The sequence below is a fragment of the Haemaphysalis longicornis genome, unplaced genomic scaffold (genome assembly GCF_048455015.1).
Source record: "Haemaphysalis longicornis isolate Haplotype H1 unplaced genomic scaffold, Haemaphysalis longicornis Haplotype H1 scaffold_7, whole genome shotgun sequence".
In the NCBI taxonomy this organism is placed as follows: domain Eukaryota; kingdom Metazoa; phylum Arthropoda; class Arachnida; order Ixodida; family Ixodidae; genus Haemaphysalis; species Haemaphysalis longicornis.
Window position 1 is genome coordinate 129,354,533 of NW_027526422.1, and position 21,828 is coordinate 129,376,360.

Genomic DNA, 21,828 nt, shown 5'->3' on the forward strand with positions numbered 1-21,828 from the left:
GAAAGTCGCGAGACTTAAATTTCTTTTTCACCTATCAAGAAAAAACAGTATCATAAACCTTTCGCACGTCCTCACTCCGTTATCTTCACGTCCTACTAGAGGATACCATTCTTACAAATTCACACCTATCTTAGCACGCACTAACACCTTTACGTACTCTTTTTTCCCTCGCCCAATAACAGACTGAAACGAACTGCCGCACCATATTTTTGAGTCTGAAAATGTTCCAAAATCTCTGGAAAATTACTTTGAAGTGTGATTTGTGTTACTTGTGAATATTTTGTATACCTGTCCGTTTTTCTCTTTTTTTCTTTCTTTCTTTCTTTGCACGTGCACGACTATGTAATTGGTCGTATCATTATCGCTGTACCACCTCCCACTCCTCCTTGGGCCATTTTTTATGGCCTGGAGTAGTTTATAAATGAATAAATAAAATAAATACACCCACACGATCGTACATGAAAGGAGTGCGACCGCGCCCAGGAAGACATTTTTCCCTAGATACACCTGCCGAGGATTGCATCGTACACCAAGCTCTTCGGCGGAGCATGAGCGACAGAGGAGCCCCTGCCTCTCTTGACCCTTCCGCGCGGACCTCCGGGTCAAAGCGGAGCGCTTGTGGCATTGCGCGCCCCCCGCACCGGTCTCAGGCGTGGGAGGCGCGGCGGTCGTGACATCTCTCGAGCCATACCTCTGTGTGAGATTGCCTCCGATGGCTGCCAGGGGCTTCTAGCGCCAATCGTAAAGCGTCACAGCTGATACTTCTGAAAGAAATACCCCGCGTTACAAAATCGGCCTTCGTGCCGGTCTATTACCGTCCAACTCAACGATTGTTGGCAGCGAAGAAACGGCCATTTTATTTAACCGCTGCTTCCGCGTTCGCTCTCTGTCAGTATACTAGCAAGACCAAAGTGCTTCAAGCTGATTTTGTATAAGTAGTCATTTAAGGAAACCACCACTGGTATAGAGAAAAAATGGAGCCATAGTCAGCCTGTGCACTAGTTAGAAGGCAGCACGTTTCGACGTACAATCTCCAGGTATAAAATGAAGTTGCCGCCTGACAGAATGACTGAGTCCTCAACGCCAGGCCGAAGCTGGTGGACGAAGAGAGTCGGAATTCCGGAGTATATGTTCTCATGGGGCAGGGGCTCACTAAGGCGGAATTTTGGGAAGCTATGCCCCTGACAGAAGAAAATAAAAAAATTGTGTTTTCCCAAACTCGTTATGATCTCGCCCACCCGTTCAAATACAGAAGTGCTTTTTGCTGATATATGTAGCCCGTTAAAATCTCCTAACACAAGTTTTATGGTTTTCACCGCGGCAACGCTAATGGAACGATTCTGTATTTCTTACCAAATTTGTGTTTTTCAATCTCCCAGAATTTACGTTTAACAGCTTGGTACGTCCAATTCGCTTTTGCGCTCAGAAATGTTACTCGTACAAACGCAGAAAACAAATTTTGAATATTTTACCCGGCGACGCAGCTAAGAGAACAAAATTTTTGGTATTTTCTTCTGCGGCTTCAAGTGTACCTAACGATGCAATATTGAATTCATATGGTGTAGATTTTATTTCCTACACTGGTGTTTTTTCTTTGCTGCTCCATTTGAAAACCCAAACATCCTGTCGTCCGGATAATATCCCAACTAGGTTCCTTCGTCGTCATGGTGAAGTTCTCGCGTAATTTCTAGTTACTGTTTTCCGTGCTTCGTTGCGATGAGCTCAATTACCGGATGACTGGAGGATGGCCCGCGTGGGGCCTATATTTAAAAAGGGAGACCGACTATCGATAAAAAATTACCGCCCAATTTCTTTAACTTCGTAATGGTGTAAAGTGAAAGAACGTATCATATGACGCTGCATAAATGACTGTTGAGAAGAACACTCAAGCTCAACAAAATTTCAGCACGGGTTGAGAAAGGGCTGTTCTACCACTACGCAACAATAAAAGATAATCCGATCGCTTGCTTCTGCTATAAATGAAAGAGGCCAAGTTGATTTATTTTTTTAGATTTTCGCAAAGCCTTTCACAAGGTACGTCGTCGTAAACTAATATTAAATCTTAGGAAAACTGGTGCCTCTGAAATTTTTGTCTCTTGGATTACAACTTACTCAACTAACCGCAAACAATTTGTTGATGTGGGCGGGCAGCACTCGGGCTGTCATCCAGTCACTTCTGGAGTGCCTCAGGGAAGTGTATTACGTCCCGTCCTTTTTCACTTGTATATCAATAGTATTGTGGATGTTGTTAACCCCGGTGTTCAGATTAGACAATACGCAGATAGTTGTATCTTGTATAAAAATAGTAATTCCGCCACTGATCAAGACGACCTGAACAATAGCTTAGCAAATGTTGTCAAATTGCGTGATAAATGGGGCATGATTCTTAATGCTAACAAGTGCGTGTATCTTCCTGTAACTCGTAAAAAAGCAGCACTGAAGCATTTGTATAAACTCGGTTCGCCGCGGCTAGAAGAGGTGATAACTACAAGTATTTAGGCGTGACAGCAACAAATAACTTGTCCTGGAACCTTCACACCAAGAACGTGTTTGATCCTCTGCCTTCCGAAAGCTTTCTAAAACACAAGCTTAAAAGTGCCCCGCCTAGCAGAAAACGTTTAGCTTACGTAGCATTAATAAGACCCAACCTCGAGTACGCATGCACCGTTTGGGACCCATATAAAGAATTTAACATCCGTAATGTTGAACGAATTGTAAGAACATCTGTGGTGTTTATACATAACAAATTTTTCCCAACTGACTCACCCACTGAATTATTAAAAATTAACGACCTACCTTTACTACAAATTCGACGAAACCACTTCAGATTTGATTTTCTTGCCCTGCTCGTAAGTAACAAATTATCACTAGACCCTTCACTGCTTCTATCGGCCTTAACAAGAGTTAGTTAGCCGGCACCGCCAACCCCACGCGCTTAATGCTTACTTTGCACAAACTGACCCTTTGAAGTTTTCTTTTTTTTACACGCACCATCAGTGAGTGGAATGCCACCACAAATATGCTGTCATAAAGTTGAGTATTGCTGTTAAATGGTGAGCACTTGTATCACCCACCCTGCTTTGACCTAGTGTCCGCAGTATGCAACAAATAAATCAATAAATAAATAAATAAATAAATAAATAAATAAATACAGAAAAATAAATAAATGTAACTTTATTAGCTAAAGGGCTGGCTCAGAGGCCTATAAGGATGGTGGGGTGGTAACAGAGGGGGTAAAATTAAGTCCGGCTCAGAATGTCAGCCTCGCGTTCGAAGTCCCAGAGGGAACGGACGACTGGGGCTGTGTGTGTGTGCTGCGGTGGAGGGATCCAGTACTCGTACTTTGGAACTTGGCGGCGATGGCGCGCTCGAATAGTCTCAAGTCTGGGACACTCCCACACACGATGCTACATAGTGGGAGCGGAGCCCCACATCCCATGTTCGACCGGTGACGTCGGGTTGGAAGGGCTCAACGTCTTCAGGTTGCTGGCGTCCACGACGAGGGATGTAGGCTCGCCATGTAGCAATAACATCATCGGTGAGTGCCGCTCCAGCTCGAGCCTTGTGGATAAAAACCTTGGCAGCGCGCGGCAGTCCAATCGGCAATGGATGGGGGTCAAGAGGTACCGATGCGAGAAGCACTTGCGGTCCACGTTGCTTCAGGAAGTCACGCTGGTCCTCGGGGTCCTGTAGTGGACGGACGGTAGTGAACCTGTGTTCCAGCGGCGGCGAGCGGGAGTTGATAAGCGCGCTCGCCAAAGCCTGAGCGGCCGCATTTCCGAAGCAGCCCACGTGGCCGGGAACCCAGATCACATGTACGTCCACATTATTTTGTACGCAAAGAGCGCGGCAATAGCTCTTAATTTGATGAGTTAGGCAGCCGTGGCGTGTAATCAGGTGTAATTTTTTGATGGCCTGAAAGAAATCTGTGTAAATGGTGAGGTGCTCCCAAGGGTGAAAGGCGCCTTGAGACACTTGCTGCGATAAAAAGTCCAGAGCCATGTAAATAGCTCGCAACTCCTGTTCAAAAGATGTGGGGCACTCCTGATCATTGCACTGGAGCACCAGGCCACGGCGCACGTCACGTCGAGGGTGGTAGAAAGCAATGCCTGCGCGGTGGGTGTTAGAATCCCAGGAGGCGCCTGTGAAAATGGCCCCAGGATCGGCATCGGCACGGGCTGCCTGAGCGGATCGCTGGAAAGCGTGGGACACTTTGGTAATCTTTCGGGTAGTAGGATTGAGCCGCACACATTTTTATCCTCCCATGGTGGAATCTTTGGTGGAATGTTTGGCAAGTCGGTATGGTGCACGGTGGAGTCTAGCAATTGTAAACGTTGACCAGAAAAAGTCCATGTGCGGCGCCTTGAGTGATTGCGCCTCCACTCTTCGATAGCAGCAGCTATTGCAGGAAGACGAGAGAAACGATGGAGCTCTTCTACTCGCGCGTGCCGTGGAAGGCCCGTAATAATACGCATGGATGCTAGGTGCAACACGTCTAGGTTGGTTTGAGCCTGAGTGAGGTCAAAACACGAGGCTCCGTAGCCGACGCGGGAAGTTAGAAGTGCTCCTACTAACATGCGGGCAATCTTTGTATCCGCACCCCCACTGCGATGGGAAATCCTCTTAAAGAGGTGGAGGATCGTCATCCATGCATGTCGGGCGAGCTCTTTAAGCCATACATCGGCACCTCCATTCTCGTCAAACGGTACGCCCAAGATGCGAACCTGGCGAGTAGGTGATCTGATGATTAGTTGATCACCGACTTTCAGACTCACTTTGTCTGTTTCTTCCAGTGACCCCCCCTACGAGAATGTATTGGTTTTGGGTTTTCTCAGCCGATGGGTGCATGCCAGTTTGTGGAAGGTACGCGAATAAAGCATCCAGGGCAGTTTGAACGGCAGTTGCTGCTTGCTCTGTTGTGGCATGCTGCCCTGGGTTAGTCCAGATTGTGACATCATCGGCGTACATAGTAAAACGAATGCCGGTAGCGTGGTCGTGAAGGCAATTTGCAAGCCCTTTCATCACTAGGTTTAATATCGTTGGGGAGAGGATTGCCCCTTGGGGCACTCCTAACCTATTTCTGTAGTGACATGGTATGTTACGCCCGCTACATATTTCGAATGTGCGGTCATGCAAAAACGCTTTTACCATGTTTACGATTCGTGTTCCGGGACGAGCTTCTTCCAATGCTTGAATGATGGCTTCCTAAGAGACTGTGTCAAACGCTTTGCGAAGGTCTACGGTGAGTAGGATGCTCTGTCCGCCGGGTCGGCGACCGCGGAGCTTGTTTGCCAGATGTCGCAGGAGGTAGAGGCTGTCGTGTGTGCAAATGTTTGGTCGGAATCCCGTTTGCGCTGAATAAAAATGAGCGCATTGTTCCTCAAGGTGGTAATTTGGACGTGTACGAACCAATCTCTGTAGAAGCTTGCAAAGGGTCGCAGTCAGTGAAATTGGTTGCAAGTTTCTCAGCTGTGTTGAGGACTTGCCAGGCTTAGGAATAGGTATTACGACGGAGTGCTTCCATTCGGGCGGAAGGGTACCTGTCATCCAAGCGTGATTTAAATTTTCGTGTAATTGCTGCTTGCCAGTGTGAACTAAATTGCGGAGCATCTACCATGTGATGCGGTCTTTTCCAGGTGGGCTGCGCTCATTCACGGAATGTAAGGCCTGCAGCAATTCTTGTAGCATAAATGGGGACTCTACCCCGTCCTCGCAGGCTGGGGTGCGTTTTCGGTATAGATGAGATACAGGGGGTGTACGAGGCTGGGGGAAAAACGTAGATGCAGCCAAATCCTCAAATTCTGCACTGGTGATGCCTTCCTTAAGAAGTATTGCTTGCACGGGGTTTCCATGTTTGCGCTCAACGTTGATGGCTCGAAACGTTTGCCAGAGTTTTCGAAGGCCCGTTCTTTCTCCGAAGGCGGCGCAATGGTCGAACCATCGTTCGCGAGCAAGTTGCTTTGCATAACGTCGAGCTTGCGCCGTCTTGTCGCGTACATTGAGAAGGTCCACGTACCGCCTTCCACCGGCGAGGTAAGCATGGTGCAGCTGCTGCCTAGTATTCCACAGGTTCAGTAGATGTTGATCGGGCGTGTGAAGGTTCCCGTTGACAGAGGTATCTCGAGTTGAGTCTTCCGCTGCAGGGAAAATTTTGAAGTGGAATGGCATATTCAATTCGTAACGCTTAAAGTTAGCGCGAAATTCGTCCCAATTGAGAGCCTTTGTGTGGCGCGTATGCCGTTTTGCGGTTGCAATGATAAGCTCCAACCAAATTTGGTAATGGTCGCTACCCATGGTGTCGAGCCCGCATCGCCACTTACGCACAAGACCAGGTGCGCTCCACGTTAAGTTAGGGGATGTGTCCTGCAGGCCCGCGTGAAGCCCATGGGGAGTTGGGTAAGCGGTGGCGTTCGCCAATGCAAGGCCAGCAGCGTCAGTTTCGTCGCTAAGGCGCCTCCCACGAACAGAGTTCAGAGAACATCCCCAGTCACGATGCTGGGCATTGAAATCACCACACATCAGTATGACGTCACGCGGATATTGCGCACGAAGATCCCGTAGCCACGCGAAATTTGCTCGTCTGCGCACACTTGTGTGTGCACGTATGTACACCGATAGTGCAAGCATTGTCTTGCGTGGTGTCAGTCTGAATCTTACTGCTACCACCTCCTGGTAATCTGTACAAAATGCAACTGTGTTCAGTGGCGTCTCAGGTACATCACGACGAACAAACACTGTGGCTTGTGCCTGAACCAGTCTTTCCGAACTGTCGTGTCTCGCGCTATGCACGATAGCAGGTTGAAAGTAACCGTCGTAGCCTCTAATTACCGGTTGAGTACCCCTTGTCTTTTGCAGTAGAAGGAGAGCGAGGTGCCCGATATGGTCAAACACCAGGTTCAGTTCATTGGCGCATGTCCACAGGCTGCGGCAGTTCTAATGGAGGGCGTCCGGACATCTTCACATAGTGGTTGAAGCCAGATTAAGGGTAGAGGTGTTGTTGAGGTCGATGTTGTGGCTTAGTTAGACTACGTTTCAGTGGCTGAAGTGAATTGTGGCAACCGAGCAAGTATCTGCTGTATGAAATGCAGCATTGTGTGCTGTTGTTGCCCCATAAGATGCTGTATTGCTAGTTGTTGCTGACTGTATGTCTGCAAGAAAGTGCTCTAAGTGTACAGTGGAATGAACACTTCCTTCTTTGGCGGTGCTGGACACATTGTTCACACAGTTCAGTTTGCTGGCAGTATTTTCAGATTGGGAAAGTGGGTTGGGGCTGTCAGGGGATCGTGGCTGAAGTCGGTCATGCGCCTGGATGTGGTGCCGCCCTTTCCGCAATTGTTCCTCTCTGCGTTGCCACACCAAACGGCGCTCTTTACGTTCCTTGGCTTGGTTTGAAAACTGGGACTTCGCAGCTTCAAGAGATTTTTGGAGTTCTGAAATTTGTTTTTGCAAGTGCCTAATCTTCGACGCGTAGTCCCGCTCAGCTTCAGTTTCTTCTAGTGCCAGTTCCTGCAATGCCTGGTCAATCTCACCTTGGCACGGCATGATGGTGATAGAAAGCTTGTGTGAAATCGCTGCTTTGCGAGCGGGAGAGGCGTATGTCCCATCCTGTGAAACATCAGTAGTGTCTTTTAACGATGCCGACCTGGCAAGTGCGGGTAATATGCAGGAACTCTTGCGAGTCGTCTGGTGCGACTTTGTTTCCGGGAGCCGCCATTGAGAGTTGCGTATACGGGACCTACCCTTGCTGGTGCTTGCCTGTTAAAAGCTTGTGGTTTCGGGCACTAATAAATAAATAAATAACTAACTAAATAAATAAACAAATAAATAAATAAATAAATAAATAAATACATTACAACCCTGACGGACCAAAAAAGTTTAGCAGGTGATGTCAACGCTTCGGCAAAGCTGCTGGTTCTAGGTACGTCAAGATTCAAGAGGACCTTCCTATAATTGTGTAAGTGCTAAATATGGCTGAATTTATTTAAAATTACGTCGCTCAGAGAGTAAAAATCGCGAACAAAAATTTCGACATTCTTTTGTTGCACTCCCGTTGAAATATCGATTGACTTTTTGATGATATGGGTAACCCATCAAAATATTTAAAAATTATTTTACAAGATTCCTTTCATAGGAGCGCCCTGATAGGATGAATTAAGGTTTAGGGAAAGTTACGCGGTTTCACACAATTCTGTAAACTATTCATAGATAACGGTATATTTAATGTTTTGGTTTACAAATGCTGCGCAGTATGTATCGAAAACCTAATTTACATAAAGATATAAACTAATAATGATATAAAGGGGCCTGCGGAATTTTTAAACAGCAGCCCCCAAGCAGTACAATGTAATTGAATTTTCGCTCGTTCCCATAGCGTGCATTTCTTGGGACTTTCCGTAATCACGCGGCTCGCGTAGAAGCCCATATTACTGAATATAAAGCTGACAGTGATAGTTAGCCATCACACCCACTGAAATAACACTTGCCATAGGTATAGAGAGGGAAACAACATTTCTTGACAAGAAGAATAGGGTGTCGTGGGCGGTGCCCTACGGAGCGGGACTTCATCCGTTCGAGTAACGAGCTCCTTCTATGAAGATGGGATACGAGAGGCCCAAAACCTCCATCCACTGGTGAGGGGACCTAATAGAAGGAAATGGGTCTTCTGCACAAGCCCACATTATATGCTGTACCATGGCACTGTTACCGCGCGCAGCTAACCACACGGTTCCGGTAGGAGCGCATATATTAACAGCAGGTGGGAGTTCAGAACAGTGTACAACTCCAGGATGAACGAACTAATTAACACCAGTAGGAAATATTTCAGAACATGTTATACCTACTTCTGTCATTCTTATACGCCTCGAGCGATGCCTGTAGGGGCGCCACTGAAAACCCCCTAGCGGCCCGTTTCGAAAGCAGTCGCGGGAGTCCCCAGCCCGCTCACCACGGCACGTTCGCGACTGATATTTCCCGTTTGCATGCGTTGAAAATACATATTTATGTGGAACAGTCAGTCTTCTCACAAGTGTGGTGTATTTACGAGAGTGTAAATGCTTCTGACGCGATCGTAGTGTGGTACATTGGGTCCGCGTAAGCGCCAGGTGTGTGTCGCAGGCCGGCGTCGCGAAACCGGCATACGCATGGAGCCAACTGTAATTCCACTGCCCTGAAATTTACTAACAGTGCCTCCCTAAGCAGCGGTCATTCAGATGCTCATGCGACAGGTGTACACTGTGATGTAAATCGGTTTAGTGTGCTTACACATTCTAGATGACCACTCATACCTGTCAGAACGCCAGTAACGCTTCATATCTCAGATATTGATCACTACCCTGAACAAGCCAATGTGACATAAATTTCACGGACATTCTATACAATAGGTGCGATGGATAATGCAAAATTATATGCGGGAGTCCGCTCACGACAACGAATTTACTGCTGGGTCGCCTTGTCGCGAGGTCAGTCTCGAAACCTTCATCATCTGGAACGTATATCGTCCACTTATATCTGCGTCCGCGACTAAATGCTCCTGGAAACATCGTCATATGACACTGGGAGCCTGCAGAATCCAGCGCAATAGTGAAATCCGAGGGCCTTATCAGATACCACACTTCCAACGACACCTTTTACCGCTTTTGAAAGTACTTACTGTATACTTTAAAAAATGTGTCCGCCGAGTGATGAGCTGTTCGTTAAACTCGAAAATCAAATTAGAATCGAACGCGCCGCTTGTGTGTGTAATTTCTAAAATGGTCGTTCTTTGATTCCGCTCCGCCTTTGTACACAACGATAGTTAAGCGCCTTCCTCCCTCCCCTCTGTCTTGGAAAATATCAGCGCATTTCGCATCTAGTTGGTCCAGTGTGTCCTACCTTACTTAAGTTAAGGCGAAGGTGAATTAAATTTCTGAAGCTGCGCTGGGTTTTTTCACTCCCGTACCAGCTGTTATATTGCTTCCGGACTTTCCAGACCATTTATTTTTCCGTGATTTCATTACCTCTCCTTGGTCCTGACTATAAGCGGGAGTGGGCACATATTTCACGACCCACAGACTTGGAATATAGTTAACATGTTCGCGTGGCGTCTATTTCTATAAAAGGCTCAAGTTATTGTCAGGTACTAGGTAATCACATCCCCGAATCATATTTTTCTATGACGTATATATTCGAAACAAAGCCGCACGCGTTGTCCGATCTGCAAACGAATCCAACCTTTCACTATGCCAGTGTCAGGTCTAAATGACGCGACAATAGAATTCACTTGCGTCTGACGTATGCGGAAGTGACAGTGGTGATATGCTGCTGCCGTCGCGGACGCACGTAAGAGCGGCGAAGAAGCCTGCAGTACCGCGTCCCCGAATAGCTCTTGTTGGCGTTCGAGCAATCCGCCAGGACGGAGGTTCTTTTTGAAGTGCCGTAAGTGTGCTATTTGCTTACAGACATCACCATAACAAGTTGTTTAGGACGTGAAAAGCCAAAAAGAAATGAAAGAGAACCAAAACACAGCCTGAGCTGCTATTAGCTTCGCAGCGGTCATCCCGTACGCGCCGCGGAGAAGCGGGGGCAGGTGGCGCAGCGATCGCGAAGCTCGAGGCATATAGTAGTCCAACCGGGTATCGCCGGTTTCATCGCCAGTAAATACATATAGTGCATTTTAAGACCGGTTCACATCAACACAGTCCTATGCGGCTAACTAATTTATGACGCGTGTGCCTGAAAAAAATCGTGCTTGAATTCAAAAAGTTTTACAAATATATAGAAATGGCCTTAATGGCTTAGTGTGGTTATTACAGAGTTTTATCCTTTCCGTACTGAAACAAGAACAAAATGTATGCAGAAATTCAGAGAATTATGTATGCCGCTTCTCTTGCGTGTGAGTTTTTTCCAGCCGTATTTCTTGTTTTTTCTAAATCCTGTCCAGCTGATGGTTACGTGGCGGCAGGACACAGATGAGACGAACGATGGGATGGGGTGAAGCGATCTATTTACAGAATGTGCATAGCGGCCATGACCCAGACCTTGCGCAAGATGCGCGCCAGGAACGTCGTTATCGTCGTAATCGTTCTTCGGTCAAGGGGCTGTGAGGCATTGCCCACCTAGTCCCGTAACAATATTATCTCCATTTACGCTATTATAACGATTACAAGTGTAACTTTCGCAAAATCTGCATTGTGTAAATGCAGGGCGTTACACGGTTTGCCATTATCCGTAATTTTCTAATATTTTTCGTATTTTTTTAGTGTTTCAAAATTTGTCTAACAATTATGTCTAATTGCTCAATGACAACGATGTGAGGTGAAACTTTCGCGAAATCAGCATCATTGTGGAAATGCTAAGCTTTATACGTCTTGACATTTTCCGAAAATTTTCAATATTTTTCTTATTTTTTAGTTTTTCAGCATTTCGTCCGACCAATTATTTCTATTTACATTATTATGATGGTTACACTTGGAACTATCACGAAATCTGCAATATTGCAGAAATACAGGGCGTTACAAATTTCACATTTTGCTGATTGTCTTATATTTTTATTTTTTTTATTTTTTTAATTTTGTTTGACAAATTACCTCCAGTCGCGCTATTGTAAAGATTACAGGCGGAACTTTCTCGAAATCTGCATTATTGTGGATATGCCATGGGTTATACGATTACACATTTTCCGTATTTTTTAATATTCTAATATATTTTTAATTTTTAGCATTCCGTTCTACCAATGATCTCTATTTACGCTATTATATTATAGCGATTACAGGTGAAACTTTTCCGAAATATGCATTATTGTGGAAATGCCATGCGTTATACGTTGTGCCATTTTCTGAACTTTTAAAAAAATATTTCTTAGTTTCTGGTTTTTTTTCAAATTTCGTCCGACCAATTATCTCCATTTACGTTACTATAACGATTATATTTTGAACTTTCCCGAAATGTGCATTGTTTTGGGAACGCAGGGCGTTACGGTTCGCCATTTTCCCTAATTATTTTATATTTTTCGTGTTTCAAAATTTCGTTCAACCAATTATCTCCATTTACGCTAATATTACGGTTACAGGTGGAACTTGTGCGAAATCTGCATTACGTTAGAAATGCAAGGCGTTACACGTTTCACATTGTGCCGTAATTGTTTTATATTTTGCTCATTTTTTTAATTTTCACAATTTCGTGCGGCCAGTTTCTCCATTTACGCCATTATAGCGGTTACAGGCTGAACTTCCGAGATATCTGCATTTTTGTGGATATGCAGGGCATTACATGGTCCTGCAGGGGCGAGGGGGGGGGGGGGGGTAGGGGTACTCGGCAAAGAATGCTACGCATTAAAAGTAAAACCCTCGCTCTAAAAACAGCAAGTGTCAATTTCCGCAAACTAAGTAAACTACCATTTATTTCGAGTTTCGGGATAGTTTTTGTTTCAGTCGTATATTACTAAAATAAGCAAATGAGAGGTTTCTATAACGCACGTTTTACAAAAAGGCAAGATTCAGGGCCAACAAACTAGTTTTAGGATGCATAGCCCTTTTCAGCCGGAGTCGCTCAAATTGCAACCTTTATAACCCCAGTACATTCAGAGAAAGTTCGCATGGAAATAACCAGCTGCAACACGAGCCTCTAATAAGAGAAGGGACCGGACAATTGTGAGAAAACCTTTATGGCTTTTGTGCAGCGAAGTAGCGGGCGAGTTATGTACGAAATTTGTTGATCGGTAACAATGTTTTTCTTCCTAACACCTATGCACCAGAAACATTTCATGCTGTAACCTTTCATTTGCGCTACTTAAGATGGTGATAGCATATTCTGAAAGCCTATACTTGTTGGAGCTTTATCACGACTTAACAATTGACACGGTCCGAGCATAGAGCACAAGGTTCTGTAGTGCACCAAAACAACAAAATGGCCGCAATTATTACTCTTTTGTTTCTTGTTGACTGTTGTATTTATTGATAGCCGTATTTTTTTCCTACTGTTTCAGGAGAACGAAGAACCCTTGAATGACGCTAACGCCGAGGGTGCAAGCTAGACGGTTTAGAGCTCCAGGTTTACCTAAACGCAAGAATAATGTGAACATAATCTACATTGTTAGTGTCATCTCGTCTTGATAAGCCGCTCCTGGAGAGTGTCAGAGTGTCACCCGACCACTGTTTCCGCACAATTTCGAAAAACGCATGCAACAATAGGCCGGAAATGCGACACGTACGTTGGTGTCTACGTATCTTCATTTTTCACCAGCAAATTGAAGCCATTCGGGGATCTTGGTTGAGGTATTCCGGCAGGGTGCGATTGGGATACATGTATGTTACTATGTATGACTGTTGGAGGGAAAACACTGTGACCTTCCTCCCACATTTGCATTCGTCTAAAACAGCATGTCTTTGAAAAGGACGAGAAGAAGATGGTGGCAGTGCTATAATTATTTTATTAAACATGATTGATAGGAGGACGTTACAACAAAACAAACATAAAATGAACGAGCCAAAATACAGACAACCGTCGTATCACAGACGCTTTCATTAGTAATGAAACTGGAAGTAAACACTTTGAACATGCATTAGAGCCCCTTTTCAAGTCTTTTTGGCGATATTAGACAGCAAATATTTGTTATTTGTGCATATAAAAATAGGCTCCGTCTGAATTGAAAAAACAAATTTACGTACGAGGGTTCGTACACTGCAGATAAGCAGACCAGTGCAGATGCGTTTTTTATGCGTAAATAGAAGCCGTGGTAAGGCGGACGTCAACCCCAAGGAAACTTGAGAAGTTTGCCGGGTACTACTCAAGAATCAGTCATCAGGGCCGTCGTCATAACAATGACGTTGACGCCGATTCCCATGCGAGCGTCGCTTGCACGTACTCCAACTGCACCTATTCTGCGTCATTTGTGTTTATGGTTATTCCTAGTTCTCTCTTTTCTCGGATTTTGACTGCGTTCTCTCTCTCTCTCTTTTTCTTTTTTATATGCAATGACCATAATGTTTTAAAAGGCGTTGTGAATCTTTTGCTTGGTTTTCTCTCATGCAATATTTTGTTTTCAAAATATACTTTTCCTACGTTTTTAGAGGTAGGCTGGCGTTCAGACGTTTGTTAGAACTTTTTTGAATATTTCCCACCCCCTCCCCGTTTTAGTCAAATCATCCTCCTTTCCGGGGCTTTGAGTTTTCCAAGTTTTCTTTCGAAGTAGCTTTTCGAACTGCGCTGCCCCTTACGACTGCGCAAATTGTATTTCGGAACCTCCGAACCTCTTTAGCGACAGCGGTGGCCTGCTGCAAATAATTTGTCAGTTCTTCCCGAACGCCCACCATCCTACGATTAGGTAACGTCGAATTTCTTCAAATCAAAATCAATTGAAATTGAAATATATTTCAACATTGCTTAAAATTGCGTCTCTTCTCTGGCTCTCTGGGAAAAAGCTGTAAATCAGCTTGACAAGACCGGAGAGAAGTGATACTTCAGCAAACAACACCACATGGTGGCACTTTCATCACCTCATGAAAGTTTACAGTGCAATACAGAAGAAAATATTGCATTCCAGTACCTAGATTCTGTAAAGAACTACCATACTTAGGAGAGCGCGGGATAATAAAAACGAATTAAGATACGCAGTATAGATAATGCGAAAAGTCAGTATTTGTGGGTTGAATCACCGGTTAACCAAGAGAGAATAATTTCGGCACCTGTATTTATTTTCTTACGTTTATAGGATGCTTCAACAATGGTAGTTTAAGGTGACCTTAGAAGTTTTGTAATGTGGCGTAAAACAGGTTTCTATAAAGAAGTATGATGGCGGATCGTCACCTCCTCTGCTGATGACCCCTGAAGGGCACAATTTGTGGCTCCCGAATGACTCTTTAGGAATACCCGTATTATCATCGTCTCAGAGCGTCTTTGCCACTACTGGAAGCGTACGTATGGTATCCCTATGTGCGTAAACGAACTTAATGGATTACGTGGACGCTCGAAGTCGTGCCGTGAAAAAGATTTGTATAGACCACCTTTCCCTACCCTTATTGCCATATCCCACAAGAGGACCTCTTGGCATCCTCCTGATAATAGAATCATAAATTCCATTCCATACTAGAGACGACGCCCGATTTTACCTGGTCCACCTATTGGAAATTTGTTGTTTAACCTCTCCTTTCTCACCAAACATGATGGCATCAAAGAAACACAGTTGAGAAGTACGTGTTTTCGCATGTACCCTCCTTATCTCCTGCCAAATAGAGCTCCGTAATAGTCGTGACAAACCAGCTGTGTATAGTTGTGGAGTTATTGCGTCTCTTTGTGTAACTTTTCTATTTCATGTCTAGCTTTGTGTAACTGTGATCTTTTGAGAGTGGCACTTCATAAATACTTCTAGATGACGGGAGCCGTACGATTGCACTTATTACCTAACAACTGCCGCTTTCTATTGCACTATTACCAAGAGAAAGTTTGCATCTGGGTATGTTTGCAGTGAAGTGGTATTTCTGGGGAGGCTCACAGCGGAGAACTAGGCGATAGCGGTTTGACTGCGGACCTAGACAAACACGATTCCACTTCGCCGCCCAAAATAAGGTGCAGAGCTTGGAACAAGTATATATGCTGCTTACACACGGGAGAAGACGGAAAAGGTAGCTTGTCAATAGCAAAATGCACGGAGAGCATTTTCTTTTTTATATTTCTGGCTCTCGACAAATGCGTTTGCTTTCAGCGTCTGAATAGTTTTCCCCAGAAGGGGGTCGTAGCTTTTACAGTTGAATATTTTTTCAAACACAAGTTGTTTTCAGTAACTGATTTTTACTTCTTTCAAATGCCCTACATAATGTAATAATAAAAGCAATGTGGTTAGGAAGAAGACATCGTACCCTCGGCGTGAGACTCGGAATACATTTGCAAGTGCAATGTTCGCGTGAAACAAAAAAGGACACGAATAAAAATACGGAAAAATAGTACATCACTGGAATAGCAAAAACTTTCACGTTAGTCATGTGCTAGTAACAAGTTATACAGGAAAGGAAACAGGGCGAAAGGGTAATGGGATAACTTAGGGGCTTAACCTATTTTCGAACTGTTTTTCTAAAATACGTACGTAAAAGCTTTAGACGCAAGATCATAGAAAATAGTTCGCGCCTCTATCATGATCTTACACACGTTAAAATCTGAGTAGTTCCCAAAAAAGGCGTTAGATAAAATCGTGCTCTTCTGTCCCAGTGCCGTTTTGACGCTGTGGCCTTCTGCCGCTGTGCTCTTCTGTCGCGTGCCTCTTTGCCGCTGTGCGATTCTGTCGCGCACGCTTTCGTCGCGTGCTGTTTTGACGAGGTGCTCTTAGTGCTCTTCTGTCACCTGCGTTTTCGTGGTGTGCTCTTTTGAGGCCACCGCAAAGAGGAAATCGGTGTGGATCACCGAAGTTGGGCGCATTGCCATTTCCGCAAATTAGAGGCACCTTAAGGGGCACGTTCAACGAGACTACAAGGCTAATGTTCGATAAGTTAGGCAAGGTTTCCAAATTAGGGCTTCGAGTGCCGACAATCAGCTGCCCACGAACGATGTCACAGCTTCTGCATGAGCAGCGCCCTTAGGGTAGCACTAAACCTGCAAGGTGTTCCGTCGCATATGTAACTGGGCATGGGAGCTGCTGTTTCAATTATTTAGGAAAATCACTACAAGTGCCTTTTACCTGGAAGGCGCATGGAGGACAGAAACCTTAGGATAAGCCCCTGTACGGGTAAAATCACCACTCCTTCTCGAGTGGTATACCAGAGCTATAGATGAATTCGTTCAGGTACTGGTGTACGTCCATAAAAACCTAAATACGAAAGTACCAAAGGTGTCTAAAGTACGCAGGTAACATAGCTCTACATAGCGTACACAAACCACCACCGACATCTAAAATACGTCTGTAACATACACTCAAATGATGTCCGAACATGAGGTACCAGCAACGTATTGTTTGCATCGCAAGGTTTTGATAAAGAAATTGTATGTACTTGTGACGTCCGGTTGATATGCAGCTAGTATATATGCTGCTAGCACATTGACATTCAGAACTTTATTGGACGTCGCCGAAATATCAGTGGTTTGCTGGGTATTGTCGCTCATGCAGTATACCTTGTGGTATTAAAAGCTGTAATGTAACACTCTCCAAAAGCAACCTTGTGTCGACAACCTGTTTTCCATACCTACGCAAGCTAGGAGTTCGCATGTTGCTTCGTAGAACATTATTTCCCCAGGTTACACTGGATTTTACGTAGAGAAGTGTCTCGTCCAATGGTGCGATTTTTGCATTCTACAGAACCAAGTTATGAGTGGCGACTCTCCGTATCTTCGATACCAGGAAGGGGAAGATTAGGTGGAGATCCTGAAGGCAATGGTACGCAAATTTTAATCCACCTCACCAAGCAACAAATATTTCTACTACTACTAAACTGAATTGTATTCAGCCAATCCACGACCACAAGTTTACCACGACCACAATCCACGCCAATCCACGACCACAATCCACGACCCCAAGGTCTAAAACAACGACGTTTTGTAGGAACGGCGGCAGAAAAACATACCAACGCACTAAATAAAACTATATACACAGAATACGAGCGGTACAAAAACCGGGAACATTTTTAGAGCACTGCGCCCTTGTGCATGCGATGTATTCACGTGGCTCAATAGCAAGTATAGGTAGCCACGGGCTCATGCAAGAGACAAGGGCAAGCAACGTGAGGCTTATATTCACAAAGCTGAACACACCTGTGGGAAAAGCAAACAGCGCAGGTTGCTTCGTAGAAGCGACACAAAGCACGGTAAATGGCTGGTTGAAGGACAGCTGTTTTCGTTTTCATCAAAACAGTCGCTTCTCTGCACTGAATAACGGTTCTGATTGGGGAGACTTTCCGAATGCCTGATGCGGCGAGGCCAATATAAGCTACTGCATAAGTCAGGAGATCACTGCGCAACCTTGCCCTGAATTCTGAGTGAGGAACCCAGTCATCCAGAGCGAAATGATTGCACTTTTGTGTCTTCTGCTACTTGGCATCCTTACGCCAATGGCTGTGAAGGGGGAAACATGCGGCGGTAGTTCTGGTCCACCATGCAACATTTCCTTGGTAAGAAAATCTATCGCTTCCTGCTCAGAGAAAAACGTTGGAAATGCTGGGTGGTTCTAAGAGTTATTGTAAAAGAGCATCACAGAAGCGGACAAGAAAAAACTAAAAAATCAGAGCCCTTCAACCGCGTGAATGGGACAGTCCCGCGAAGCTGGCCGTATGGTAAAAATTGCAATGCAGAGGTTTATCTATAGTGGGCAGCGGTGATGTTTTACCACGCCGGTGCGTAGGCTTGATAGGAGCGTGCGCTTAAGGTGTACTTTACGGCAATATCTTCACTTAAATACGCGTTCCGCTCTGTAGCGGCTCTTGATGCCAATTGGCTTGTTTACAACATTCCCGTTGACGTCCTACTGTCCCCTGGTATTTTTATTGAAGAGCGTCAATCATCGAATGGACATAGACACAAGTCGAGTCTCCACCACTCGTTTCTCCATCTCGTTAGGTTTTTGTAGGTGCCCCGGCATGGTCGGATATAAGTACCCGTTGATGGTGGCACACCGAACAACAATAACTCCAAGATGTGATTCGCGACACGTACAAGTTCTGTAAACGGGCAGGCGGAATGATTTTTCTTCTTTTATTTAACTTTTTCGGGCGGCGCTACAATTATGTGCTGTCCTCGAATTTTTTATTATATGTTATATTATCTTATATTACGATGATTTTTAAATATTGCCGTGCGGCGGGACGCCACAATGAGCTTCCAGCCCAAGCTCCGGACATCGAGGTTGGGCTGGGGAAGATTTACGATGGTTTGGCGGCATGGTGATATCCATCACACTTGCGTTTGCGTTCCTTGCTCGAAAATATTCGGGGGCATTGGCTCTACGGCTGTGATTGATTTAACGCTTTTGCTCTTGCCAGCGGTCGAGGCGATCTTCACGTCCCAGACAAAGTACACATGAGATTATTAGGTGCAGACGATGAAGTTTTATTATTGCGTGGCTATGGCAGTGAAGGCGCAGGCTCTAGTGTGCCACACAGGGGGCCAACGAGGACCATGTGTTGACAGCAAACAGGAAGTACACATTTACTTCGCGTGCGGCGGTAGTCATATCCGCAAAAAGGTTGTTGTGCGAATGTTCGGTTAGCAAACAATTGCAGTCAGCTAAAAGGAGTGAAGTGAAGACATTTACCAATGCACTGTCCGAAATGTGGCTGCGATGTGACCTTCTTTGATACTGCAATCATGTTTTAGGCATGGCGATCAAAGATCGAGGAAGGTGGTATACGCCTACCACGTTAAAAACTTGCCGAACCATGTTTTGTCTCGCCATTCCGGGAGCATCTTGAAGCAGAAGTGGCAAAACTCGAATAATGTGCCTTCTAAGAGAGCGAGCCTGTGTATATGCTTTATGCGGGTAATTATTACGGTTTTTGTAGGCAAGCTCGCTATATATAATAATTCGAATATAAGTTGTTGAAGTGAAGAGAGCGTCATGTCCTGCTTTTTCGTTTGTCCTGTCTGTCTTTGGGCTGCAAAAATGAAATTCCGCAGTAATAGAGAGCTATACGGTAGCGGCCAGCGTACGCTACTTTATGGTCGGCGGGTAGAGGGACCCAACTGAGCACGCTCACGCAGGAACGGCCCGGAAGGGAACTCGTTACTGGAACGAATGCGTGGGCTGGGTGAGGCGGATCGTCCTCGCGTCGGAACGAATCCATACGTGGCCTGTCGGGTCCCGTCCCGCATACGGTAGCGCAGCGTATGCTGGAAGCTACACCAAAACTCAAGATTCGAAACTTCGTTATCCAGAGAGAGCACGTTTTGCGCGCCCTTACTCTTTCCCCATACCCCCTCTCTGCACAACCCCTCTTTGGAGCGGTCGTCATACGAAGATGTGGAGCAGCTTTACGATTCCGCGGCTTTCAATGCGCACCACAAGGTGGTGCAACGCTCTGAATTGTTTTTTTTGTCTACACCACTGTGTCACCAGAGTTCATCTGCACGTTCCTAGTCATTGACAGCTAGCCATTGAACGCTAGCCATAAAAAGGGCTAGGATCCTATACAATTCACTGTATAAACAAGCAGAGCCCATTTTAGCCGCTTCAGCTCTTCCTGCGCTGCTCAGGGATATATTTCGTGTTTCCTGCTGCGTAGCCTTACCGAATCCTGAGTGCCAACCAGCAACAGCATAATAAACGAGTATTAGCGTAGGCGTACGCTTTTTGTTGGCCCATTGCTTTGAATAACATCCAAATTTAACGTCTGTCATACATGTGTATAAAAGAAGGGCGCAGCTTACTGACAAATATTTCATAGTGGCCATTGACGTCTGGGGAAATGTTTCTAAAACATGTGTTTTTTTGCGGCTACAGTAACAGAAGAGGACCATTGTTGGCTATTCAACCTATGATGCCAAGCTAAGCGTCAGAAGGGTTCGCACACATAGGGGAGGCCAGATTGACTCGTAGTTATTTTTAATGGCAGCACGCTTGTTTTTGGTGATCTTTGCTTTAGTTGGCCTTTCGCCATAAACATCCAACCATCATCATCATCAGCGGCACGCCTCAACTCGGGCAGAAGTGGTTTCCTAATTACGTTAAGGGGCAACAGGTTGCTAATGTATTCGGCAGGCTTGCGTTCGTTATAGCCCAAGCGTACCTTCATCTTAATTCCATGGGCCAAATTGCTGTAAAAATGTACACGCACCGAGAGGGGGTTAGTCTTTAAGCTGCTGCACCAACGTTCTCAGCAATGCGATGCTGACCACCATCGTTCAGCTTCAAGCATGCAAGCATCAAATTTAAACGGCAAGAATCCTCTCCAATTTTGATACTTCCCAACCAAGAATCCATACCCACGTGAAACGGAATAAAGAGAGCACAAGTTAAAGCTAATGAGGTTTTTCTTAAAAATAGCATAGCTTGTAAGCTGCTGCTCTGTTTACCAAACGGATGACCAACAAATTTTCGGGTGTGTCACCCTACCAACTAAGCTAACCGAGATTCTGCTCTTGGGAGAGAGAGAGAGAGAGAGAGAGAGAGAGAGAGAGAGAGAGATAAAACTTTATTTAGTGTCCCGTTATTGTTCAGAGGGCCAGCTGTCGAGTCCAGCTTGGACCCGATGGCGGCCCCCTGTTGCCGGGCCGTTCATGGAGGTGATTGCTTAGGCGGATCTCGCTAAAGCACTGGAGGTCCCGCACGGATCGCTAGAGCCACAAGCGCCTTCTGGATGTCCTTATTGGGACTGAGCAGTGCGGCCTCCCAGTGTGATTCGTTGTGAATACAATTGTCGGTCTGCATAGTGGGGCACTGCCATAACATGTGTGGCATGTTTGCCCAGACTCTGCAGGATGGACAGGACGGGCTGTATAAGCTAGTGTGAAGCACGAGGATGAATAACTAGAACCTAGTATGTAGGTACAATTTTAAAAAAGTCCGCGAGGGCAAGACCTCTTCGAGGAAGTATTTCTTTAAAATTTAGCCAAATGCTTAGAATGAAACTGTACGCCGCTTTATCAGAATATTCTCAAAAGACAAAACTTATGACTGGTCTCTGGTAAAAGTCTTGCAGCACAGACGTTATAGCCTTGGAGGGTAGACAAGCTGCGGTTGAAAGATAAAGAGAACCTTTGCTTCACAGACGTTGGAGAGTACCTGCTTCTCAAAGAAAATATATTTCGGTCCGGATTGACGTACGCCCGGTTTTGTGATGAGATTATAAATGTTGAGATTAGCAGGTGGCCTTCACGCTAACGGCAGCCTTGAACCATGAGCCAATTTACAGCTTCTACGAGTATGCGGTCGGAGAAATA

At 45.3% G+C, this 21,828-nt stretch overlaps 1 protein-coding gene across 3 annotated transcripts in view; it reads left to right on the top strand.

Annotated features, from left to right (window-relative positions):
- LOC144146967 (uncharacterized) overlaps window positions 1-21,828 on the top strand; it is a 494,123-nt gene that overhangs the window by 415,737 nt on the left and 56,558 nt on the right. The window contains exon 1 of one of the 3 annotated variants that reach the window (XM_077678955.1): window positions 17,842-18,065. The exons of the other annotated variants lie outside the window; for them this stretch is intronic. Within the exon in view, the coding sequence (XP_077535081.1) occupies window positions 17,961-18,065 (105 nt within the window). The 5' untranslated portion in view covers window positions 17,842-17,960. Of the gene's footprint in view, window positions 1-17,841; window positions 18,066-21,828 lie in introns of those variants that run through there. 3 annotated transcript variants of the gene reach the window in all.